This window comes from Sapajus apella, unplaced genomic scaffold (assembly GCF_009761245.1).
Source record: "Sapajus apella isolate SASKATOON/1434 unplaced genomic scaffold, GSC_monkey_1.0 scaffold12, whole genome shotgun sequence".
In the NCBI taxonomy this organism is placed as follows: Eukaryota; Metazoa; Chordata; class Mammalia; order Primates; family Cebidae; genus Sapajus; species Sapajus apella.
Genome location: NW_022436952.1, coordinates 22,830,037 through 22,855,840, shown reverse-complemented (window position 1 = coordinate 22,855,840; position 25,804 = coordinate 22,830,037). Strand labels below are relative to the sequence as shown.

The 25,804-nt window shown below is 38.9% G+C and overlaps 1 protein-coding gene across 2 annotated transcripts in view; it reads right to left on the bottom strand.

The window, feature by feature from the left end:
- MYH8 (myosin heavy chain 8) overlaps positions 1–25,804 on the bottom strand; it is a 50,833-nt gene that overhangs the window by 18,040 nt on the left and 6,989 nt on the right. The window contains exons 10-40 of one of the 2 annotated variants that reach the window (XM_032280277.1): positions 25,438–25,536; positions 25,244–25,347; positions 24,955–25,093; positions 23,664–23,782; positions 23,429–23,578; positions 22,145–22,315; positions 20,655–20,964; positions 20,473–20,540; positions 18,990–19,077; positions 18,788–18,905; positions 18,326–18,449; positions 18,093–18,229; positions 16,060–16,315; positions 12,757–12,999; positions 12,489–12,665; positions 12,265–12,410; positions 12,091–12,181; positions 11,611–12,000; positions 11,077–11,203; positions 10,267–10,385; positions 9,943–10,139; positions 8,365–8,548; positions 8,115–8,280; positions 7,892–8,016; positions 6,687–6,995; positions 5,808–6,011; positions 4,677–4,802; positions 4,421–4,591; positions 4,169–4,273; positions 3,321–3,416; positions 1,529–1,810 (exon numbers count right to left, since the gene is read on the bottom strand). In XM_032280277.1, the coding sequence (XP_032136168.1) occupies positions 1,661–1,810; positions 3,321–3,416; positions 4,169–4,273; positions 4,421–4,591; positions 4,677–4,802; positions 5,808–6,011; positions 6,687–6,995; positions 7,892–8,016; positions 8,115–8,280; positions 8,365–8,548; positions 9,943–10,139; positions 10,267–10,385; positions 11,077–11,203; positions 11,611–12,000; positions 12,091–12,181; positions 12,265–12,410; positions 12,489–12,665; positions 12,757–12,999; positions 16,060–16,315; positions 18,093–18,229; positions 18,326–18,449; positions 18,788–18,905; positions 18,990–19,077; positions 20,473–20,540; positions 20,655–20,964; positions 22,145–22,315; positions 23,429–23,578; positions 23,664–23,782; positions 24,955–25,093; positions 25,244–25,347; positions 25,438–25,536 (5,009 nt within the window). In that variant the 3' untranslated portion in view covers positions 1,529–1,660. Of the gene's footprint in view, positions 1–1,528; positions 1,811–3,320; positions 3,417–4,168; positions 4,274–4,420; positions 4,592–4,676; positions 4,803–5,807; positions 6,012–6,686; positions 6,996–7,891; positions 8,017–8,114; positions 8,281–8,364; positions 8,549–9,942; positions 10,140–10,266; positions 10,386–11,076; positions 11,204–11,610; positions 12,001–12,090; positions 12,182–12,264; positions 12,411–12,488; positions 12,666–12,756; positions 13,000–16,059; positions 16,316–18,092; positions 18,230–18,325; positions 18,450–18,787; positions 18,906–18,989; positions 19,078–20,472; positions 20,541–20,654; positions 20,965–22,144; positions 22,316–23,428; positions 23,579–23,663; positions 23,783–24,954; positions 25,094–25,243; positions 25,348–25,437; positions 25,537–25,804 lie in introns of those variants that run through there. The other variant, XM_032280278.1, reaches the window with a different exon arrangement.

Genomic DNA, 25,804 nt, shown 5'->3' with positions numbered 1-25,804 from the left:
TTTTTTTTTTTTTTTTTTTCTTTTTTTTTTTTTTTTTTTTTTAGACAGGGTCTCACTCTGTCTTCCAGGCTGAAGTACAGTGGTGCAATCTTGGTTTATTTCAGCCTTGACTTCCCCGGCTCAGGTGATTGTCCCACTTCAGCTTCCTCAGTAGCTGGGACTACAGGCGTGTGCCACTACAACCCACTAATTTTTTTCTATTTTTAGTAGAGATAGGGTTTTGCCATGTTGCCCAGGCTGGTCTTGACCTCTTGAGTTCAAGGGATCTGCCCACCTTGACCTCCCGAAGCGTTGGGATTCCAGGCGTGAGCCACTGACCCAGCTGCCACTGTCATTTTTTATCCTTTATTTTTAGTAGACTCCTAACTAGTTTCCCAGTTTTTGTTTTTTCTCCCTTAGTTTATTCTCAATACAGCAGCCAGAGTGATTCTTTTAAATGTGTGTTAACATTACTGTGCTCAAAACCCTCCAAAGCATTCCTATTTCACTCTGAATAAAGGCAGAAGTCCTTAAGAGTGGCCCAGGGGTGATCTGGCCTCCTATTATGCTTCTGTTATGCCTTAACTGTCTTATCTTGCACATTCCCTACCTGCCCTTGCCTTCGGGCCTTTGTGTTTTCTGTTGTTCTCTGCCTGGACATGCTGTGTGCTCGTATACTTACTTGGTTTGCTCTCTTGCTTCCTTCAGGTCGCTGCTCAAATGTCTTCTTACCAGAGAGGCCTTCCTTCACTACTCTCTCTAAAATAGTAAATGTGGCTGGGCACGGTGGCTCACCCCTGTAATCCCAGCATTTGGGATGCTCAGGTGGGTGGATCACGAGGTCAGGAGATCGAGACTATCCTGGCCAACGTGGTGAAACCTCGTCTCTACTAAAAATACAAAAATTAGCCGGGCGTGGTGGCAGGCGCCTATAGTCCCAGCTACTCAGGAGGCTGAGGCAGGAAAATCGCGTGAACCTGGGAAGTGGAGGTTGCAGTGAGCTGAGATCACACCACTGTACTCCAGCCTGGCAACAGAGTGAGGCTGTCTCAGAGAAAAAATAAAAAATAGTAAATGCTTCCCTCCTACTTTTTAATTTCCCATTAGTGCTTATCATCTGGCACGTTACATAGTTACGAATTTATTTATTGCTTTTCTTTCCTTGTGTAATATAAGTTCCTAGAGAGCAGAAAGTACATTTGGTTCATTGCTGTATGCACAGAGCTTAAATAGTTCTGGCACATAGTAGGTGCTCAGTTATCTACTTGTGGAGTAAATGAATGGGCCCATCTGGAGGGGCAGCCTCAGGGAGTGTTGTTCTTAGTAATTTGTAACAATCTAGAGAGATGTAATGAAAACAAGCTCAGCAAAAGATACTTGTGTGTATGTTGTGGGGGTGGGGGGTGTGAAGCCGTGGGAAAGGGATTGTTGTGTGGTTCTGAAGGTACAAAATACTGAATGCTCTGTAAAACTGTCTATAATATTAAGATATTAATAGCTAGGTGAGAACTGTGAGCATAGTTTTGAAAGTGAAAAAATCAAAGTCCAGTTTAGTGTATAAATTTAATGTAGTTTTTATTTGTTCAGCTTTAAGAGGAAAATAAACATCATATAGCAAGTGACCCAAAATAGCACATTTTGTGCCTTTCTTCAGCCACTTGCTAGCATCAGGCAGGTGTATTTACTCTGCACTGATTTTTGTGTGGACCTCCCGGCTTTTCACTCGCAATTTGTTGACCTGGGACTCAGCAATGTCAGCTCGTTCCTCTGCCTCCTCCAGCTCATGCTGGAGTTTGCGGAATTTAGCTAGATTAGCATTGGATTGTTCCTCCTGAGAATAGAGGTAAAATTGTGAGAATTAGACTATGTGGTTCTCATTGCACTTATCACCAGACAGGATTAGTTTCTCAAATCAGGTATTTCCTTCTTATGGCCTATTTAGCATATTTGACTTCAAATCTAGACAGAGTTTATAACTTCAACTGCAATTTTTGAAGAATGAAAGGAGAAATTGCTTTGAAGTGGAGGGGATAATCCCATATAAAGCCCATACATCCTTTTATGATGTATGTTCTGTGTGGAAAGGAGGAAGAGACCTCTATACCCTTATAGACTTCAGTAAGTAAATGTAAGGCCAAATTATAACTTGGGGAAATACCACTTTATATATATATATGTAATATTATATATATACATATACATATAAAGTGATATTTCCCCACTTTATATATGTTTATATATATTATTTATATATAATATAATATGTATTATATATAATATATATTACATATTATATATATTATATTTATTATATATAAAGTGGTATTTTATTTATATATGTGTGTGTGTGTATATATATATATATATATATTTGCCATGTATTTTGACTCTAGTATATAAAGAAAGGGAAAAGGTGAGACTAGGAAGAAAATCTCCCTCTGTTATTTGACGCATCACCATTTGTGCCTCTCCCTTTTTTCTTTCCTTTTCTTCCTTTCTATTTACTTCCTACCTATCACATGTGTCTGCAAGAGTGGAAGGATAACCAGGAAGAGTCTAGGTGCAGAATATTATAACATGTTCTTATAGTAGCTACAGCAAATGTGGGGAGAAGAACCCCCATTGATGACACCGATGACACTAGCAGTGAGTGAAGAAATGGGGTAAAAGATTGATGTTTGTCTTTTGAGAAATTGATTTTTTTCTATGTCTGGAGGGAGAGGAATATTTATGATGGTATTAATTAAAGTTCCTACTATATATTATTTGTAGCTATCAAGTAAGTGAGTTGTTTGGAACTTGCCCCCCTGGACCCTTACAAATTGCTTAATAATAAAAAATATCTTGGCCAGGCCTGGTGGCTCATGCTTGTAATCCCAGCACTTTGAGAGGCTGAGGCTGGTGAATCACTTGGAACCAGGAGTTTGGGACCAGCCTGGCCAAATGGTGAAGCCCCGTCTCTACTGAAAATACAAAAATTAGCCAGGGGTGGTGGCACATGCCTGTTGTCCCAGCTACTGGAGAGGCTGAGGCATGAGAATCGCTTGAGCTTGGGAGGCAGAGGTTGCAGTGAGCCAAGATCACGCCACTGCATTACAGCCTGGGCAACACAGCAAGACTCTGTCTCAAAAAAAAAAAAAAAAAAAAAAATAAGGTCTCTTTTTGAAGTCTTATTCTGTAATTTGGATTTGGGGGGCAAATTCATATTTATAAAATCATCCCTCTCAAAATATGAGTGGTAGATTTTCACTTTGTCTTCTTTCTTATTGACACATTCTTTTGAAACACTTTCTACTCCAAAAGAAATTTTCTTTTTTCCCCAAAGGCTTAAAGATACTTACAGCCTCCTCAGCTTGTCTTTTGTACGATTTCACCTTTGCCTGTAATTTATCTACCAAGTCCTGCAGCCTGAGAACATTCTTGCGATCTTCTTCAGCCTGAAAGGTTGAAAAAAAATAATCTGCATTCAATCCAAAGAAAAAAGCCTACTCTGGGTACTAAAATAAAATCATTTGGCATAATGGCAGGTGGACCTGGGGTAAACTGATCAACTCTGAGATTTTCTTTATAGAATTAACAGTAGCACTCTTGTTAAATGCTTTGAGTGTACAGGCACTGTGTTAGTGATTGCACATATCTTCTCTAATCCTTACCTCCCTATCCTGGAAAATAGATGCTGTTACCCCTATTTTACAGGTAAAGAAACTGAGGTTTAGAGTTTTAAGTTCAAGAAACAAGAAAAGGCCAGGTGCAGTGGCTCATGCCTGTAATCCCAGCACTTCGGGAGGCTGAGGTGGGCAGATCACGTGAGGTCGGGAGTTTGACACCAGCCTGACCAACACAGAGAAACCCCGTCTCTACTAAAAATACAGAATTAGCCAGGTGAGGTGGTGCATGCCTGTAATCTCAGCAACTCAGGAGGCTGAGGCAGGAGAATCACTTGAACCTGAGAGGCGGAGGTTGCAGTGAGCCGAGAACATGTGTTCTTTACTCTCATGCTATTTTCTAAACTTTAGAAATCTAAAGGCCTCCCTAAGTTTAGTATAGGCCTGTGATAAGCAACTGTCTTTACTGCTTATATGTACTGAGTTAATGTGTATTTGTTTGTGAGTGGCATATAAATAGTCATAAGGTTTCAATTTCCTTCTGGGCAGGAAGACTGGATATTCTGGAAGGCTATTCCCTTTACCTGGTAGGTGAGTTCTTTTACTCGTCTCTCATGTTTCCGTAAACCTTTAACAGCTTCTGCGTTGCGTTTCTGTTCATTTTCAACCTCTCCTTCAAGCTCACGTACCTGCAGCCGGAAAAATACTTACGCAGTCAGTCTTGAGGGTGGATGTTCCCAGCCCCAGGACAATATGAGAGTCTTGAGTGGGAAGAGAGAAAGGTAGAGAGAGTGCCTTTTTTCTCTTCCCAGATTTAGAGAGTTTGAGACACCCACCCTGGCCTCCAGTTTCTGGATCTGCTTCTTCCCGCCCTTCAGGGCCAGCTGCTCTGCCTCATCTAGACGGTGCTGCAGGTCCTTCACTGTCTGTTCCAGGTTCTTCTTCATCCGCTCCAGGTGGGCACTGGTGTCCTGTTCCTTCTTCAGCTCCTCAGCCATCATGGCAGCCTATTTAGGAAATAAGAAAGTAATGAAACTTGATGATAGCCGGTAACATATATGTGTCAGTAAGACAAATGTTCATCTTGCTCACATCAGTGATGGCCTTCTTGGCTTTCTCTTCTGCATTGCGTGATTCTTGGATTACTTCTTCCATTTCACTTTGGAGTTGGGAAACATCATTTTCTAATTTCTTCTTGGTGTTGATGAGGCTGGTATTCTGTTAAAAATAGTGGAAATTTACAAAATTTGCAGTTTGCCCTGTTGTAATTTTACAGATGTCTTATTTGTTGGTTTGTGCAAGGGACCTGCTGGCAACATTTCACTAAACTTTAATTATTTGTTCAGTGCAAAATGTTAATTATTTGCAAGGTTGGAACTCCTTTCCCCGCCTTCCCTAGTGTCTGTCTGATTTATGCATAAGGACTTCTGAGGTCTAAGAATGCCTTTATTGGTATACATTAGTTAATTGTTCTTTCAGTTACATTTCAGTCAGACATCACTAGTTATTCTATCTCTAGAAGGTTGGAAATATAAAAGAATAGATTTGTTTTGTGAGTGGCAGGTACTGAGAGGTTCTTGCTTAGGAGGAATCTCTTCTCTGTGAACTTTCATGATTTGTTTCCTTGAAGAGCACTGAATTTGTCTAATGAAAACATATTCTTAAGATTTCAACTCAGTGTTTCTCAGAGAGAAGCAATATTGTCTCAGTGGGTACTTGGAAATGTTTAGGGGCAGATATTTTTGGTTGTCAAAATGACTAGGGGGTGCTACTGCATGTAATGCCTGGGCAGGTCAGGGATGCTAAATGTGCTGCAAGGCATGGGGGACAGTGAACACAACAGCGCTAAACGCTTGAGTGCTCATGATGAGAAACACTGCAAGGAACATTTTCAGATTTTGGAGGCAACAGGTGTCTTTACTCAATATTATTCTACCTCATGGTTTCCAAAATAATCTAAATAGCCAAACTTTATTTTTAAATAAAAAAGTAATAACCTTTTTTTGGGGGGAGGTAGAAACCCTAAGAAAGAAACAGGAACACACACCACAAAAAAAAATCCACATAATCCAATTACCCTAAGATAATGGCAATGAGTATTTTTGAGCATCTCCCCCATCCTTGTTTACATACACATATTTATACAAATTGAGTACTTTTGTGTTATAATTCTAATGCATCACCTACCAGTACACCAGCATTAGTTTGATGTGAGGGTCTCACCTGGGTGTGGAGGAGCTGGACACGCTCACTGGCATCCAGGAGCTCCTGTTCTGCGATTTTCCTGCTCCTCTCTGTCTGTTCCAGAGTGGCCCGCAGCTCCTCAATCTCAGCCTGCAGCAGGTTGGCTCTGCGCTCCACGATCGCCAGCTGTTCCTTCAAATCCTCTTGGCCCCGGAGAGCATCATCCAGGTGGATCTGGGTTTCCTGTTAAGTGAAAAAAAGAAAAAGGTCTTAGGTGTTCTGAAGAGGGATTTGAAGATCCCAGGAGATGAACTGGAAGACTGCACTGATGCCAGGAACAGATGACATATGCCTGTCGTTTGAATGCATCTGAGTATAGTTATGCCGTTTTCTTAGGCTGAGAGAGAATTATCAGGAGACATAGATTCTTGTTCTATTTCTGCCATTAACTGGTTATCATTACCTGTGTAAGTCACTAATGTCTGTCATTTGTGGAGGATTTTCCATATGCCCTATCCAGGACTTGACATCTGTTATTTCATTTGATCCTCACATAACTCTGTGAGGTGGGTAGTTCCATTCTTATTTTGAAGAAGAAACAGACTTTGAGAGGGTAAATACTTGCTTAAAATCAGGCAGCTAGTAAATGACAAAACTAAAACTCAACCTCAGGCCTGTTTGGGGCCTAAGTCTGTCCACTTTCTTTCATATCATACTCTAGTGTCTAGGCATCTGTTTGTTATTCTACGTAACATTTTCTTAAAAAGATTATGTTCTATGTGTATTTAATTCAGCTCCCTTTGTGCTGTCAGCTGTATAATTTGTTAAGAGAAAAAAGGATGGTTTAACAAGGTGTTTGGGAAATGGAAGACAGGTATTTCCCTGCTTAATCTGGGAGGCTAATGTGGACCCACTTACCTTCAATATTCCTTGGGTGTTCCTGTAGTTCCTTAAACTCTCTGCAGCTAAGCGATTGGCATGGTTCAGCTGGATTTCCATTTCATTCAGATCTCCTTCCATTTTCTTCTTGACTCTCAGAGCATCATTTCTGCTTCTAATCTCTGCATCCAGCGTGCTCTGCATTGTCTCCACGACTCTAATGTGGTTTCTCTTCAGCTGATCAATTTCCTCATCTTTTTCAGCAATTTTTCTATCAACTTCAGACTTGACTTGGTTTAACTCAAGCTGGATACGCAGAATCTTTCCTTCTTCATGTTCAAGAGATGCCTTAGCAAAAGAGTCATCAATTAATAATGGAGAAGAACTGCAGTATTTGGAGTATATTCCCTCACGAGGCAAACTCTTGTTAATATCAGTTTGTCTAATCTTACAAAGTATAATACAGTCGTTCTGGGAATCTTCTAGGCAAATCATTATTTTGTTTATTTAGTGGCAGATTATATAGGGCAGCTCTGCAATAAAAGTGCTTTGTGCTATACAAATGTTATTCATGTTAGAACTAATAAAATTATATAATTAAATTCATGTATAGTAAATATGAACTCTCAATCTGTTTTATAAATTAAAATGTTCTTGTGTGATACACTAAGCCCTGGCCTTGAAACTGTCAGTTTTAAAATATATTAATTTTTTTCTGATTACATAATAAATGTGTATTGTACAATGTGGGGGCAAACATAAAAACAAAGGAAAAACTACCTGTTGGTCCCCCAGTAAGAGATAAATATTTTAATGTGGTGTATTTTTTCTAGTCTTTTTTCCTACCTCTATATATTTTTACATAATCAAAATTATATTGTATATGCACATTTGCATCTTTAAAAATTACTGCCTACTGTAAAATATTTTTCCAAAATAATCATATTTAGTGACTATAAAATTTCATCATATGGCTGTTCTGTAATATACTTACTTTTGTTCTTAGATTGGACATCTTTGTCTTAAAGCATTACTCCAGTTGACATTTTTTTGGGAGAGGAATACATCTCAGAAATAGAATTGCGGGGTCAGAGTATTTACATTTTTAAGGCTTTTGATAACTATTGCCAAGTTACCCTTCGTAAAGGTCCTTTGAGTTTAAATTATCACTAGCTCCACTTTTCTGTTTTTTTTTTAACTGATGTTTCTCTTTGTTTTTCCATATCATAGAGGGTAATACTTACCTCTGCTTCCTCTAAAGCAGCCTGAATTTCACATTTCTCTTGTTCTACTTGCTTCTTTATTTTCTCCAATTCATGAATTTGCTTTCCTCCCTCTGCAATCTGCTCAGTGAGGTCAGAAATCTCCTCTGTGGTTGAACAGACAAGAGAGATGTGGTCAGAAAGATGACAACATGGAAAGGTCCTGTCAGGGATATATGGGGTAGGAAGGACTGTGAGGACTCACGTTGTAAGTTCTTATTTTCTCTTCTTAGCGTTTCAAGTTGATCCAGGGATTCCTCATATGCATTCTTCACCTTGAACAGCTCAGTGCTAAGAGAACGGGACTCCTTCTGGGAGGCCTCAAGCTCAGCCTGAGTTTCCTCATACTTCTGTTTCCATTCTGATAGGACCTGAAAAGCAATAAATCATTAGTTGATGCAGGCGGAAACGAAGACCAAGTAAAACACTCTTAAAGTTTAAGCAGTCTGGGCCACCTTGTCAAAGCTCCTTTGCTTCTTATCAAGAGCTGCACAGGCTGCATTAGATCTTTCCACGTCAAGCATGAGGTCTTCAACTTCATTCTGGAGCCGCTGCTTCGTCTTTTCAAGGGAAGCACACTTGGCGTTCACAGCTTCTACATGTTCCTCAGCTTCCTGCAGACGCTGGGCCAACTTCTTCCTGAAAAATTAGCCAGACAGTCAGGATAATGGCCAAGACCAGAAGCAAAGTGATGACCTCCTTGGTCCCTTTTCACAGTCCTGCTTTTTTGCCTTTCCTTTTTTTTTTTTTTTTTCTTGAGAGATGGAGTCTTGCTCTGTTGCCCATGCTGGAGTGCAGTGGCACGATCTTGGCTCACTGCAACCTCCACCTCCAGGGTTCAAGCAACTCTTCTGCCTCAGCTTCTCAAGTAGCTGGGACTACAGTCACACACCACCATGCCCAGCTAGTTTTTGTGTGTGTGTTTTTTTTTTAAGAAGAGACAGGGTTTCATTATATGTTGGCCGAGCTGGTCTCAAACTCCTGACCTCAGGTGATCTGCCTTCCTCGGCCTCCCAAAGTGCTGGGATTATAGGCATGAGCCTCCGTGCCTGGCCACAAATCCTATTTCTATACTGGCAAATAACATATGATTTCAAAATTGTGGCAGCCAGAACTGCGTTCTAGATTGGTAAACTGTATGGAGAGGTCCAAAGTGGTGAAGAGTTGGAAACAAGTCCTTGAAATATTGAATTCTTAGAGGCTGCTGTTGGTGCTGCCACTGTATGTGCCTTGCTACTTAATTAACTCAGGATTTTCAAGACTTCTGATTGAATATGACTGTGGAAAATGATTAGCCAGGACAGTCTTTCTGTTTCATGTATATATCCATTCTCACTCCAGTACAAATTTGAGGTTAACTAGATATTTTACTGACCAGAAATATACTGAGAATATTCATTTGCTTTCTCAGACTTTCCATTCCATTTTATGTATTTTGTCCCTAGAGAATAGCCAGTTTCTTCTAATCACTGTGTTTGGAAAATCTCCCCAGGAAAAGAAACTGATAGATAAATCAGGACAATTCATGCAGTTTAAACAAAGACAGGTTTTGTTCCCTTCTGAATTGTCTACTTTCTCAGTTCATTTTCAGTTGTGTGCCAAGTACACAATCTTAGGGCAAAGAAAAGCCTTTGGCTTAATGCTCAAGGAGATCTACTTGAAAGTCTTCGTTTGTCTGTAGGCAGACTAAGGCTTTACTTTATTTAGGCCAGCCCTGAATATTATGTATGGTCTGGTGGTCTCCAACGTGAGTTTTAAGAGGTATGTTTTCTACCCAATGCTTAAGAAGGTGGGCTATGGAATCAGAATGACAGGTTCCAAACCCAGCTGTGCCATTTATTTAGGATATGTATATGTATATGGTATATACATATATATATATATAGATAGATAGATAGATGGATAGATATTTATAAAATACTTGACTCAGTATGTACTCAATAAATGTTAGCTTTTGCTATTGTTATGTTATCATCATCATAAGTATCACAGCTGCTTCTGGGAGTTCCCTTTGTAGAGTTCACAACACGTACTTGGCCTCCTCCAGCTCCTCGGTGCGCTGGATGGCGTCCGTCTCATATTTGGTCCTCCACTGGGCAACCTCAGTGTTGGCCTTGGACAGCGCCCTCTGCAGCTCCGCTTTGCCTTCCTGCTCCTCCTCATACTGTTCCCGCAGCAGGTCACAGTCATGGCGGGAGGACTGCAGGGCATGTGCCAGGGCGTTCTTGGCCTGCAGAAGTAGCAGTTCAGTGACATAAATTTATGTATTCAGTGATATTTAACTTATACATACCAAGTAAAGCCTAATTGGGCATGTTTAGATTTTGTTAGTCAAAAAGATCTTTGACAAAACTCACTTTAGTTTCTTCCTCTAGTTGACGTTTCAGCTCTTCAATCTGCTGAGTAGATGCTTGCTTGCTCCTTGAAAGCTGAGAGACTAAAGCATCTTTCTCATCTAATTGTCGGGAATATTCACCTAGGAATAATAGATGTAAGGGAATTTTTTACTGGCACAAAAATAAGGCTAAACCTTTTATATTTATATATACATATGTGTGTGTGTGTATATATACACATATACATATATATGTGTGTGTATATATATACATATACATATACATACACACACACACACGCAAGTTGCATATTCCTTATCTGAAATGCTTGGGACCAGAAATGTTTCAGATTTCAGATTTTTGTTTGATTTTAGAATATTTGTATTACATTTACTAGTTTAGCATCCTTAATCCAAAAATCTAAAATCTGAAATGTTGCAGTAAGTGTTTCTTTACGACATCATATCAGCACTCAGTTTTGAATTTTGGAGCATTTCAGATCTTGGATTTTCAGATTAGGGATACTCAACGTGTGTGTCTGTGTCTGTGTGTGTCTGTGTTTGTGTGTGAGATGTGTTTAATTTACACTTCATCTGCTTCTAAGCATTTTTATAGAACTGGTTAGAACTGGAGATTTAAAAGCATCATTGCCACAGGAGTTTGCAAATAAACTTGTCTGTTCAATCTAGATTTCTTTCCTTTTTGACCTTCTTAGCAAACTCTGATCATTTGCTTATCTTTCTTTAAAGTGCGAGTATTGCTATTTATTAAAACCCCTAGAGTTCTTTTTATTTAGTCCATGGTTTTGGAACTCAGAGAAGACGTCTTTACCCGCTTCTGTCTGCAGGCGCGCTTTCTGCGCTGTGAGGTCATTGATCAGCCGCTGCTGCTCTTCTTCTTTGGTCTTAAGTTCACTCACTTGATCTTCTAGGGTGCGGCACATCTTTTCAAGGTTTCCCTACAGGATATGTAGCAGTGAAAGATGAGACACTGAATGCAATAAAAAAGGTTAAAACTTTATTCTTAAAATATTTTTACAGTAAATCATGTCAAGTGTGAGTAGAAAGTTAGGACATGAACTCTGGAACATGCAAGAATTTAGGCATAGTGAGTGCATAATGTGCCTAAAGTGGTTGTTGTTGGAGACCACTCATTTATTCCAATGATATTGACACTCGCTTAAAGTGGATTTTGAAATCATCTTAATATATCATAACCAGTATTTAAAAAAATAAAATAGAATGGGATATATTAGGTTAGAAAATATTTGAGTAGTGGTCTAAAATGCCTGCAAACAATGTTTAGTGATAGAGAGCAATGGGTGTTCTTATAGATGATTACCCTCATTTAGAGAGCATTGGGTACCTTGGCTTTGGCAATGGCCTCTGCATTACTGCTGAGGTCATCAGTCTCCATCTTCAGCTCACTCTTCTCCTTCTCCAGCTTCTGTTTGACCCGCTGCAGGTTGTCAATCTGCTCCCCAAGTTCAGCCATACTGTCTGCGTGCTTCTTTCGAAGAGCAGCCGCTGTAGCTTCATGCTGCAGGGTGGCCTCCTCCAGGTCCCTGCGCAGTTTCTGAAACTCAGCCTCCCGCTTCTTGTTCAATTCTACTTGAGCAGAAGTTGCCCCACCGGCTTCTTCCAGCCTCTCACTGATCTCCTCCAGTTCCCGGGAGAGGTCAGAGCGCTGCTTCTCTGCTTTTGCTCGGGAGGCCCGCTCTGCCTCGATTTCTTCCTCCAGCTCCTCAATGCGGGCCTGGGAACAAAAAAAGCACATTAACATAAACTCATTTCAATTCAGTGTTTTTTTTGGTGTGCAGAAAAAATAGAAGGTGAGTTGACTGACCTGCAACTCTTTGATCTTCTTCTGTAGTTGAATTTCTACAGCTTGCTCATCTTCAATTTTGCTTATCAAATTGCTAATTTCAAATTCTTTCCTTTAGACAGAATAAGATGTATTAATACTCATATGAGTTGAAAGATGGTATCACATAGAAGTTTTTTTCTAAAAAGCTCCTACTTTTTAAGCTTTTCATCAAGTTGCTGTTTGTCATTTTCTACATCCATTGTGGATTCTTGGGCCAATTTCAGGTCTCCCTCCAGTTTCCTCTTTGCTCTTTCTAGATCCATTCGAAGTTTCTTTTCTTGTTCCAGAGACCCTTCAAGCTAATCAGAAAGTTAATATGGTAAAAATTAAAAGTATATTAAAAAAATCTTTCAAAGGGATATTAAAAATGTGGTTACATCATCCACTTGCTGTTCCAGCTTGCTTTTAGCTTTGGTCAGGGTGTTGACTTTGTCCTCCTCTGCCTGCAGGTCATCTAGGGTCTGCTGGTGGGCCTCTTGGAGAGCCTTCTTCTCTTTGGACAGTTTTGCAATGGTTTCGTCCAGACCTGCCATCTCTTCTGTAAGATTTTTCACCTACAAAGGTTAAGAAGGAGATTATTTCTCCTATAAAGCAATTTAGTTGGTGGCAGAACCTCTATATAGTATTGTAGAATGTGATTGATACCTTGTTCTCTGTGGCATGTTTCTCCTTCTCAACCTTGGCCAGTGTCAGCTCAAGGTCATCAATGTCTTTCTTGAGCTCTGAACATTCATCCTCCAGTTTCCTCTTCTTGGCTGTCAGCTCAGCATTGATCTCTTCCTCCTCCTCAGCTCTTTCAGTCACCTCTTTGATTTTGGCCTCTAGTTGGATTTTGTTTTTAATCAGTTGCTCACACCTTTCCTCTGCATCAGCCAAGCTATCTGCTTCCTGTGGAGAGATGATATTTAGAGTCTGTTACTTATTTTGAAACTTGTTTTTTGTGCAAAAATAAGTGTTTTATTGAATTCAGTTGAATTTTTCAGTATGAATATAAATTTAAGTAATTGAACATTATTACATAGTCTGGAAAAATGCAGCTTATTAGAAGTGAGACTATAGCTTTAGAAGCAAACTCGTTTGCAAAGTTACTGGTTTGGAGCTATGGAGTATTTAAAAAATAATTTGTAGAAGAGTGGAAAGACCTCTAAATAGGACAAAAAGAAGCCTGAGTTCTTGTCCCAATATTGTGTTTATATGTATGACTTTGGGCAAATTGCTTTATTCCTCCTATTCTCGATGTTTTTTTTACATATTTCAAAGGTGGTTGGAATAAATAATTGCTAAGAGCTTTTCAGCTGTAATATTGGAAGACTTTGATTTAGTTATGTTGGTTAGTTTTGGTTTCGATCATTCCCTGGCCTCCTCAAACCACTAATTGCTTGGCTGTGTTGAAAAAAGAAGGAGAAGAAAAATAACTTAAATACATTTCCATGTAGTATTTTTTAATACACTAAAACCTTCCTGATAGTTCATACCATGCTATGATTGTTCAAAATTTAGATTTCCATGTAAAGAATTACCCATTAGTCTTAAGATGAATTTTATTTTTTTGAATCTTTTACCTCAACTTTTTATTTTGAAAAACGTTAAACTTACAGAATAGCTGTATGAATAATCTAATAAATTGCCATATACCATTTACCTAAATCCTCAGATTGTTAGTATTTCACTGTTTTTTTCTCTCTAAACACACACACGTATATGTGCATGCACACACACACACACGTATATGTGCATGCACGCACACACACGTATATGTGCATGCACGCACACACACGTATATGTGCATGCACACACACACATACACACACACACACACACACACACACACACAAACTTCTCCTAAATCATTTTAAAGTAAATGGCAGATATCATGATATTTTAGCATTTCTCTCCTAAGAACACAAGCATTCTCCTATATAACTACAATACTGTTTCTACAAATGAGAATATTATCAGTGATACAATGATATTATCTAATATTTAGTCTATATTCAGATTTCCCCACTATCACAAAAATATTGTTTAACTTTTGTGGGTTTCATTGTTTTATTTTTATACACAATATGGGCAGCAGGCCTAAACTGCAACATAATTTTCAGAGAGTTATACAGTTGACTACGCTAGAGGTTCTTCTGCCCAGGACAGTTCTAATTAAGGAAAGATTGATAAACTGTTCTTAGCCCTTTCTGCTTTTGTGTTTTTGTTTGCTTTCATTTTCCTGTTCACCTTCTAAATCTGGTTAATGTGGAAAGCCTATGTTGAGCTCCTGAAATTTCGAAAATTTTCAAACCCATATGTCAAATTAGGAAAAAAAATAGAATGAATAGTGATATATTATCAACCTAGATTCAGCAGTTGTTAAGTTCTCCCACATTTGCTTCGTCCATCCCATTTGTGGCCCTCTCCCCTCCCCCCATAATTATAAAAATGAATTTTAGAATATATGAGAATGTGTAATTCTTAGAAACTGTATAGCTCAATAAAGTTTTTGTAAGTGACTAATTAAGGGATTCAAATAAAAATTAGTCCAGTCCCTAATTTATTAGGTTACCATGGCCTGGGGAATATTTTTTAATTTCCCAGTGTTTGTTTTGTTCTTGTTTAAAAAACATTTAAATGGAATATAATGGGGACTTATTGAGGGATTCTTTTTCTTCTTTTGAACTTTACTGCTTAATGTATTTATTTTTAATAATGGTACACTCAATACATATTTACTCACTTACTGATAAGAACTGTGAAAAGATGTTAAGATAGACTACGGTCCCGTGCTTTGGAAAAATGTGACCTTCATATAAATGAAGGTATCGGAAGGAAAAGTTGAAAGTTGCTAAAATAATAAGTAAAATGAACTATTCTTTTCACAGGTCAGATTATGATATTGTTAGGCTTGTTGAACCAAGGAAATGGGAGGTTATGTTTGATCAGTGCTCCTGCCAAACCTACTCCCCACCCTGACTGCCACTCCTTCCTGCACCAATAAACAGAGGCTAGGAATTAGAGACTTGTGTCAGAGGCAGAATCAGGAGGACGCATTGCTCTTCCTCACATGCTGGTAGTTTAGTTCCATTAAATACAGATATATTTATTGAGCTAAATCTTGGGGGCTGGGGAAAGGAGATACAGAGAGAAGTAAGTCATTCTTTAATTTAAATACAATCTCGTAGACTTATGTTTAGAAAATATGGCTATACTTTTTTTATTTATTTATTTTTTTTTTGAGATAGAGTCTCATTTTGTCACCAGGCTCCAGGCTGGAGTGCAGTGGCACAATCTCGGCTCACTGCAACCTCCGCCTCCTGGGTTCAAGCAATTCTCCTGCCTCAGCCTCCCAAGTAGCATGAGCCACTACACCCAGCTAATTTTTTGTATTTTTAGGAGAGATGGGGTTTCACCATGTTAACCAGGATGGTCTCGATCTCCTGAACTCATGATCCGCCCGCTTCAGCCTCCCAAAGTGCTGGTACTACAGGCACAAGCCACGACACCCAGCTAATTTTTGTATTTTTAGTAGAGACGGGGTTTCACCATGTTGGCCAGGATGGTCTCGATCTCTTGACCTCGTGATCTGCCCGCCTCAGCCTCCCAAAGTGCTAGTATTACAGGCGTGAACCACCACACCCGGCCAGGGCTATACTTTTAATGCTGGGCTGAAGTAGCCAAGGCAAAGGGGTGAAATATTTGACTGAGATGTGGGGGCTTGGCTTTAAGCTACCTCCTTCATAGCTGTTAAATTTTGTCATATTATTTGAATAAATTCTTCAATCTTTCCTTTTCCCATTGTAACTTGGAAATAATTGTGCCTTTTCTTCCTCTAGAATATTGAAAAATAAATGTGGTATTAAAAACAGCAACTTGAGATTTTTTTTTCAAGTAGAGAGATCACTTATGTGTCTTTCAAAAAAGCTTTGCTAACATGGTGCATTCAGAATATGGAGTACTCACAGATTGAACCTGGAGTTGCAGGTCATTTTTCTCTTTTAAGAGAGTGACCATTTTTTCCTCTAACTCCTTCCTTTTTGCTTCTGACTTGGCAAGTTCATCTTTCGTTTTCTGGAATTCTTCCTTCATGGTGGCCATCTCTTTCTCGGTCTCCGCACTCTTGAGGAGGGGCTTGATCTTGAAGAAGAGTTTCATCCAGGGCCAGTGCTTGACGTTCATGAAGGCACGGACATTGTACTGGATGCAGAAAAGTGCTTCTCTGCAATGATGTGAAAATATCAGTGTAGACTGATCCATCAGAGGCAATGTTATTGATACTTATCACATACAAATTTCCCTTTGAATGAATGCCCCCGACAAATAAATATGTCACATTCTCTACATATTATATGCAGGCTTTACATACACACACATACACACACACACACACACACACACACACACACACATTCTCACGCTCACACTCATAGTAGCCCTCAGTATAACCCCTTTGCTAATGTGAGTACTATTCATATTGAGCAGATATTCTGTGTTCTCAATCCCTATCAAACTAGCAAAGAAAGTGACTTTTGGGGTTGAATACTTTGAATGTATAAGCAGCACATACCATTTGACATATTACACTATTAGTGATTTGAGGGTGGGCGTGGCAATTGCATGTTGATTGTGCTGCCTATCCGTGGGCATAGGGATGGGAACTGTGAAATGGCATAGGTTGCTTTCTGAATTGCCCACCAAAACTGAGCTGATTTGTCATCTCTTCCTTGAGGTTGCTCCTCTTATTTTGAACAACACTGGATTATTCACTCTATAAACTTTCTTTGCTAGCTTCTTCAGATTATATACTGGCTTATCTCAAATTCTTTCAAGTGCCTCAGTCTTAACTGCTTAATTGGATTGTTTTTTATTTTTATTTTTATTTTTTTTTGAGATGGAGTTTCGCTCCTGTTACCCAGGCTGGAGTGCAATGGCGCGATCTTGGCTCACCGCAACCTCTGCCTCCTGGGTTCAAGCAGTTCTCCTGCCTCAGCCTCCCGAATAGCTGGGACTATAGGCGTGCTCCACCATGCCCAGCTAATGTTTGTATTTTTAGTAGAGACGGGGTTTCACCATGTTGCCCAGGATGGTCTCGATCTCTTGACCTTGTGATCCACCCACCTCGGCCTGCCAAAGTGCTGGGATTACAGGCATGAGTCACCGTGCCCGGCCATAATTGGATTGTTAATATTTGCAAGGCATTCAGCATCTGTTGAGCTCCAAAATTTATTTTATTTAAATAAAGTGAAAAATAGTAATAAAAGATACCCCTTCTGCAAACTATAGCCATAGACTGGCTAGGTTTGACTACCTTGTAGCAATGTGTATGTTTCTTAAAGCTCATTAAAATGGAAATTCTCTCTGTAGGTCCAATTTTTAAGACCTGTAACTCTGTGAAGGCAGATACCTTGACACAAACCATAATGTCCACACATAGGAAAGACTCAGGAACACTTCCAGTGCAGGCCTAAATTAGTACAGGTGAGAAAAATGAATGCACAGTGTGTGTGTAAGTAGAGGGAATGCAGTAGTGTTGGGTGACCAGATAAACTACGTGAGGCTAGTTACAGAAAGGGGAAATGGAAATTTTAAATTGGTAAATAGATGAATTAGGATGAGGGGAGAGATTAGATAAGGAGATAATCAAATGAGAGAATAGTAGATAAGCAAATTGTTAGCCTGGCTGGAAAAGGCTATGTGGTTGGAAATGATAGATGGAGTGGGGAATAGAGAGGGCCTTGACAGGCAAGCAAGGCAACTGGCATGATGGAAATAGTGCTTACTGCAAAGTGTTCCTGCTGCTGTATGTGAGATGGCTGGAGGTAGGAGAGAAGTTTTGAAGGGAATCCAAGTGTGAGAGCTGAAGCAAAGGCTGCTGTGTTGTAGGAGTGAGTGGGGTGAGAGGAACTATTAGCCACAAAATGAAATAATTAATGAATGAAAAAGACTGACTGATAGTCCTTACAGGACCTTGTAATTCTGATATGTATGGTTGTTACCTCCTTTGCAACATCTTCTGATATTCTACCCTCATTAGGAATCCCCTACAGACAGCTTGTGTTCTTGTTATAATCTGGGCCAATTTGTCATCTCTCATTTCTTCCAGAAGACCCAGAAGGCCAGCTTTGAAGAAAACCTGGAGAAAGAGAGAGTCACAAATCATCCCCTGACTGCAGGAGACACAGAAATGGCAGAAGGTACTTGAATCAGGTGTAAATAAATAACACTATACCTTGGTATGTCCAAATTTGTATTGAGTATGATCAATATCAATAGATGCAAGAAGTTTCTCAGAAGCCTTCTTGCTGTCAATGAACTGTCCCTCTGGAATAGCACTTGCATTTAAAACCTTGTATCTGCTCAGTTAAACAAAGAATGGTTAGGAAAATGTGACCACATGCCAACCAAATGACACCAAAAAGAAATATCAACAAAAATCTGAGAGTAGAGATAAAAGTAGAAAATCCAACTGTCCTTTAAGGTCAGAGAGTAAAACAATATGATTTTCTGAGGCATGCCTGCTTCCTGTTGTTCTTCTAACCTGTTATAGTATCCTACTACCACAAGACTATATTATTCAACTCCTTAATTTTTTAATATATACTAAGGATATGTGAAATAAAATGAAGAAAGGACAAAAACTAAAGTGGTAAAATATTCACAGTATTAATGAAATACAACAAAGAAGACTGACCTTTGTTTGAAATCGCCATATAAGATTCTGCTTGGGAATCCTTTCCTACAGATGCGGATGCCTTCCAGCACACCATTACACCTCAGCTGGTGCAGGACAAGTTCATGTTCCATTGCCCCTAAAAATAAAGCAGAGTACTTATTACTAGGCATTTAGTTTTCAAACCTGTGCCTGTTTGATTATTTCACTCTCTGTGTCTTACCAGGAGTTTTGGTTTCATTGGGAATGATACACCGTACGAAGTGAGGGTGTGTGCTCCTCAGATTCGTCATCAATTTATTTAAATTTTCCTAGAAAACCAAACAAAGAATTTGATGAAAAAGTTTTATTTCAGGTTGTTTTTTGTAATTATATGAAATGAACCTAGACAGTCTTTTAACTACTAGATATGAGTCTATGAGGCTTCCGTTGCTCTGTATGTTGAAGGTCTCAAGAGTTCTAGCCTGCCAAATAACTTAGTGCTTGGAAGGAATGCACATCTCCAAGGTATTCATTTGTAACACCAGGGATCTGTCTCATAAACAAACTGCAATTCAGTAACCTTGTGATGTACAAGGAAGGGTTCTCAACCAAGAATCACAAGACAGAGATTATGGCCTTGCTATGCCACTAATGAGCTGCCTGACTATAAAATCCCTTTTGTTTCTCTGGCATCATCTGAGAATGGTTGAGATTGTTTGTGAGGTCTATTTTGTCTCTCTCAGTGCTAATAATTTTCACGGTAGCAGATTACAGTGGTAACCTAAGTTAGGAATTGTACTAACTTTTGTTTTTCTTTCCTTGAGTGTATTATTTCCTGGGACCTCTTAACGTCTTGTGTGTGTGTGTGTGGTTTTTTTTTTTTTCTTTCCCCATATCTCAGTTAACCCTTAGGAAATTAAGAAAATAAGTAATGTGAGTTCCAAATTTTGAAAACATGTATGAAAACAAGTCGATGAAACAAAAGTCTATTTGGTAAGATAATGCAAATTGGTAGTGAGAAAGAAAAGGAGCATGAGTTGTTTTCTTGTTTAGATCATAGGTCGTATGTCGTGTCCATATTTTAGTTTTATAAGGAATGAGACTTAGCCATACACATTTTAATAAAAAAGCCATTATTAGTCCAGATATAAGAGCCAGTTTTTAAGCTACTTAGGAAAATTGCATTATTTTATAGTGAAATTATTATTCTTTAATCTCAAGAGGTATTTCGTATCTTAATGATCCATTTAAGTCACTGGGCTTGGCTTTAGATGATTTTCAGCTGTAATGAAAAGTTAAATTCACCTCAGAGGACAAAGGTATGTTTAGGTGAAAGATGTAATAAAGAGTGTATCTGAGGCTCATTCTCAAAGAGGAACTCAGGGACATTTTCAAAGGGCAACATTAGTGGAATAAGAATATGGCATTCCACAGGGACAGCTTTGAAGTTTAACTATACTTCTTTAGAAATCAACCTCTTTATATAATAAGAAAGTTTCTAAGGACATTTTGGCAATCCTGAATACATTAGATAATCATAATAAGGAATAATGGATAGAGCATCTATTCCTATAGGAGTAGTATTTCTTTGGCTATACTCTTAACGAGAGTGGATATTTGAAGTGATTCCTATTAACATTTTACTCTCTCATAATTTATTCAAAATCCTTAATTATAATAATTCACAGAAACCGAATAGATATTAAATTAAATATGTACTTTACCCTGAAAAGGGCAGACACAGTTTGGAAAGAAGAGCCCTTTTTCTTCGTACCTTTCTTCGCGCTGCTATCTTAGGTAAAAAGAAAACCCATCAATAAGAATAGAATATCAGAAGCTTACGTGAACATATATTATAACATTCTGTGAGAATGGGTTTAATTTAGATTAAGAGCACTGAAAGTACCTGCTTCAGCACTAGCATATGTGGAGAAGAGACTGGCTAGAGTTTTCATTGCAGACTTCTGGTACAGCCCAACCACAGTGTCATTCAGGGGGTCCTTGTTTTTGTCCAGCCAGCCAGTAATGTTGTAGTCCACAGTGCCAGCATAGTGAATCAGAGAGAAGTGGGCCTCAGCCTTGCCTTTGACCACCTTGGGCTTCTGGAAGTTGGCAGACTTGCCCAGATGTTGGTCATACAGCTTGTTCTTGAAGGAGGTGTCTGTTGCCTTAGGGAACATGCACTCCTCTTCCAGGATGGAGAAGATGCCCAGTGGCTGAATTCAGAAAAGTAACATTGGTGTCAACCTAACTTCTCTCAAAAGATAGAGACATGGTGGCTGTCATTTGATTGAATTAATTGAATTATGAGCACCTCCACTTAAATATATGCATGAAATAAACCAGGATCACAGTTCAAAGAAGTCCCTTGTTATCACTAGAATGACTTTTCCACCATTCTTCTCATATTCAATCTGTAGCATTATTTTCAATTAAAAGAATAGCTGGATACAAATGTCCTCAGCACAGCGTGTTATAATGTTACGTATTATCACAGTTTTTTCCTATTCAGAGAATAAATCTATTGTCAGAGCTTTTCTTCGCTATGAAAAGCACTTACTGACTTGTGATCTATGCAGTAATTAAACAGCATAAACAACCAAATTTTATTTGAAATATTTTGGGTATTTAATTTCTTTAAAATAGATTATAGGCCGAGCACAGTGGCTCATGCCTGTAATCCCAACACTTTGGGAGGCCAAGGCAAGAGGATCACTTGAACCCAGGAGTTCGACACCAGCTTGGGCAACATGACAAAACACTCTCTCTACAAAAAATACAAAAATTAGCCAAGCATAGTGGCACACGCCTGTGGTCCTAGCTATTCAGGCGGCTGAGGAAAGAGGAGCACTTGAGCCTGAGGTTGAGGCTGCAGTGAGCTGTGATCATACCACTGTACTTCAGCCTGGGTGAGAGAGTGAGACCGTGTCTCAAAAAATAAATAAATAAAATAGATTATGAAGTAGCATATGCAGTTTGACTTCTTGACTTTGAACAGATTAGCTTTCATGAAAGCACTAAGTTTATCATGCTTGCGTTAATTTTTATATGAAAAATGTTTTTATCGTGGACATCATGGATCATAATGGAGACAGATCAAGAACTGATGAGGATAGCAGTTGTAGTGAAGCAGACCATCTCAAACAGTTTTCAGTGCTGCGTTAAAGTTGGATCTGATCCAGTATCAGAATAAGAATGGTTAGAACAAAACAGAAGTAAATGCTGTCAGATCTTTCTCATGTAAAAGTTAAAAAGAGGAAGTCATTTCAAAATAGTAATTTTCCAATTTAATCAGATCACAAACCATTTGCGATTACAGCAATACTTTCTAGAATTGCTTGAGATTTCTGGGAAAGGTATCCTTGCAGTCTGCCCTTCTTTGGAAAGCAAACTGACCTTCTCAATGAGCTCAATGCAGGCAGCGAGGTCCATCCCAAAGTCAATAAACGTCCACTCGATGCCTTCCTTCTTGTACTCTTCCTGCTCCAGCACGAACATGTGGTGGTTGAAAAACTGTTGCAGCTTCTCATTGGTGAAGTTGATACATAGCTGCTCCAGGCTGTTGAACTACACAAAATAATAGAGATTTCCAACATCAAATGAGTTGCTATAGTAGTAAAATTCATTACTGAAAAATTTTTTATTAAAAAATATGGAATGTGGTGATGAGATACAGTTCAAACTAACTGTTGTTGCTTCAAAAAATGATCATTATTCACATGAGCCTTTCTCATGAAATTCCGGGCATTGTTTAGGGTCCCAGATTTCAATGTTACAAGGGTTCTGGTAGAATTTACCTTTTCTCCTCTAACATTGTATAGGCAAGAGTATACCTTAAAAGAGCAACCATGGTCCTGTGTGTTATGGTTTAGATTCAAAGGTAAAGGGGAAAGGAGTTTATTGGAAAGCCTTACTTCTTTTACCACTCCCACTCTCAAATTCAAAATAAAGTTCACATTTCCACCTTTGGTGGTTATGTAATTAAGGAAAGCTGATCTTAAGATCTTTAATATAAAGGTCTTGACATATAAGGTGAAATCATTGGGCTAATCTTCTATTCATATCAGACATTTAGCAAATCCCCCTTGTTAGGTGTGTGAAAGCAGGGACCTGATATAGTGATCAAAGATCCAGAAGAGTCTTTGTAATATATTACTTCTTTATTTTATGTATGGTGAAGCTGATGCTCTGGAGGTGAAATAGTTTGTGTAAAATGAATCTGGAAGAGGAGAGACTATCATCTGTCTCTATGCTTCTACCTTTGGGCCTTTTCTCCTCTATGAAAAAGCCTTGTGTATGGACCAAATGCTATAGATCTGGGTTGCTGTTCTGATTTGTCTTATGCAACTGTGGGATCTTCAGCTAGTGCTTTGATTTCCCTGCATCTCAGTTTCTTCTGTTAAGTTGGGGGAATATTAGCTACTCCTTCTTGGCTTGTTTTGAAGATTAAATAAGGTAACATTTTGAAGTCCCTAGGGTACACTGATGGCTCAGTGATTGTTAGCTATTATTATTAGTACATTATGTTACCTCCTATTTTGGAGATAACCCTTGTTCTAGGTGTAGTGTTGGAGCACGTAATATAGACACTATAAATGTGAATGAATAATGATAATACTTAATATACCAAAACCCACAATTACCTCCTTCTTAATTCTTATTAATATGAAGATAACTCACATCAAAGATCTCAAAGCCAGCGATGTCCAAGACCCCGATGAAGTACTGCCTGGGCTGCTTGGTGTCCAGCTGCTGGTTGATGCGGGTGACCATCCACAGGAACATCTTCTCGTAGACGGCTTTGGCCAGAGCGCCCACCGCATTGTACACCTTCACAGATAAAGTTTGTTGGTGTTTTTAAAGACATGCCATGAAGGCCTGGAATGTGTGTGATTCATTGAGGCCATGCACTTACCTGCTGCACAGTCTGGCCTTTGGTGACATATTCATTGCCAACCTTGACCCTGGGGTAACAGAGGGCTTTGAGCAGGTCTGCAGAGTTCAGACTTTGGAGATAGGCCGCCTTGTCAGCAACTGCAGAGACACAGTTCAGGACATGTTTCATGAAGGATATCCTCTTTTACCTAATCTTTCCATTTTTCTCCAATTCAATTTATTATTTAAATAAAAAATAATTCTATAGAAGGCCAAATGAGGTTCTCTAACCTTAGAGCATGTGGTTGCCATTAAATGGTTGATTGGTTATACTGACCTTTCATGATTTATGGCAAGTAGTTTTTAAGAAGTTTTTCATCAACAGTAAACATATATAATATTTATTGCAGTCTTGCAGTCTTACAGTCTTTTATGAGAAGTAAAAGACATAGTCTCTGGTTTTTAGACACATTAGGTGTAGTTGGAAGGATAAGATAAATATTCACTGTTAGAGAGGGTAAAAGTCAGAATATTTTGATTCTTATCTTAGTTTTTCCCCTCCCTGTTAAACCTTGCTGGATTAATTTCTTTATCTGACAATGTGGAGATTAAATTTTACTGGGTGATCCCTACAGAGTCCCTTTCTACAATTCTGTCAGTGACTGTAATGTAAATAAATGCTACATGTCAGGCACACCAATAACTGCTGAAACGTTTCAAGGAAGAAGAAATAATGTCAACTTGAGGTGGTCAAGAAAGGCTTTAAGGAGCAATAACTATCTTTCTGTGGTAGTTCCTGTATATTGTGTGTTCTTTCCATATGTAGAGTATATGATCTTTTGTCTCAATTCCTATTTTTTATCTTACTTGCTGCCTATATTGTCTATAGATTTATATACAGACAATACACACATGCATGCACAGATCTCTAGGGGGATTTTTCACCCCTAGCTCTGTGTTTGGGCAGATTCTCTGTTGTCAGTTTCAAGGATCTTCCTATCTGGTGCTAAAATAGAGCAGTATGCAGTTATCTCATATACCCACCTTCATTGCCAAGGCCAACCAGGAGCACTATTACACCTCATTCTGTCTCATAGTTTGTGCTTATAAGTGGCTGTTGGGGTTTGTTGTGACTTACTTGAGCTGGATGGAAATGATGGAGATGTGGAGATGTAAGGAATGGAGGGGGTGAGGAAAACATGCAGTGTGTGTGAATATGTATGCCCTTCACAAGTCACAAGTTCAGCTACAAAGGAGATGTGAATGTAAAATAGGATTTTTTTTTTTTGCTATATTATCTCATTAAACCCAGATAAAGCTTCATTTGGTACCTTCTGTGCCATCTGGCTCAGCTTGCTCCTCACGCTGCTTTTGCTTGAATTTCATGTTCCCATAATGCATCACAGCCCCTGTGAGTTTATAGATGGACACTTTCTCTTCAGGAGTGAAGCCCAGGATGTCAATGGCACTCTAACAGGAAAAATGATAGGACAAAGGTTAGGGCAAAAGAGAATAACTTATAAGATAATTTATACACATCCTAAGGCAACCACACCTACAGCAGGTTGCTATTGTTATTCCCACATGTAGTAGATTTTTTAAAAAGTATGTTTGACTTACATCAGTGGCCATCAGCTCTTCTTGGTCATCAATGCTGGGCACTGTGATCTCCCCCTGACTGACGAAGGCATAGTCGTATGGGTTGGTGGTGATGAGGAGCATTTCTGGGTCACAGAATTCAGGGCGTATATTTTATATCAGACATTGTTAATAATACTATTAACTTCTATCTATGACTTTAAGTTCTTTCTTACCAATTAGATCTGGCTTCTTATTGGAAGTGATCTGATAAAAAATATGGTAGCTTCTTTCTGCCTTTAGCTGGAAAGTAACTCTGGATTTCTCTAGAAGATCTGGAGAGGGAAATAGATATAGAGTTAGAAAAAAAGTATCAATGCTTCGGAGATATTAAATGGACCTCACATCTTTGGCCAAATTTGGGGGCATTATGCTGGACTCCATTGAGATTTCAATTTGATGACCAATTGCAGATGGGTGTTGATTCTCACTGTCTAAGAGCAGCAACTGAAGCATATTTGCTCTAGGACAAAATGTTTTTCACGTGGAGGATCCATGACCTCTGTATTTTAGTTGATCCCTAATATCCCCTCCTTTGGATTT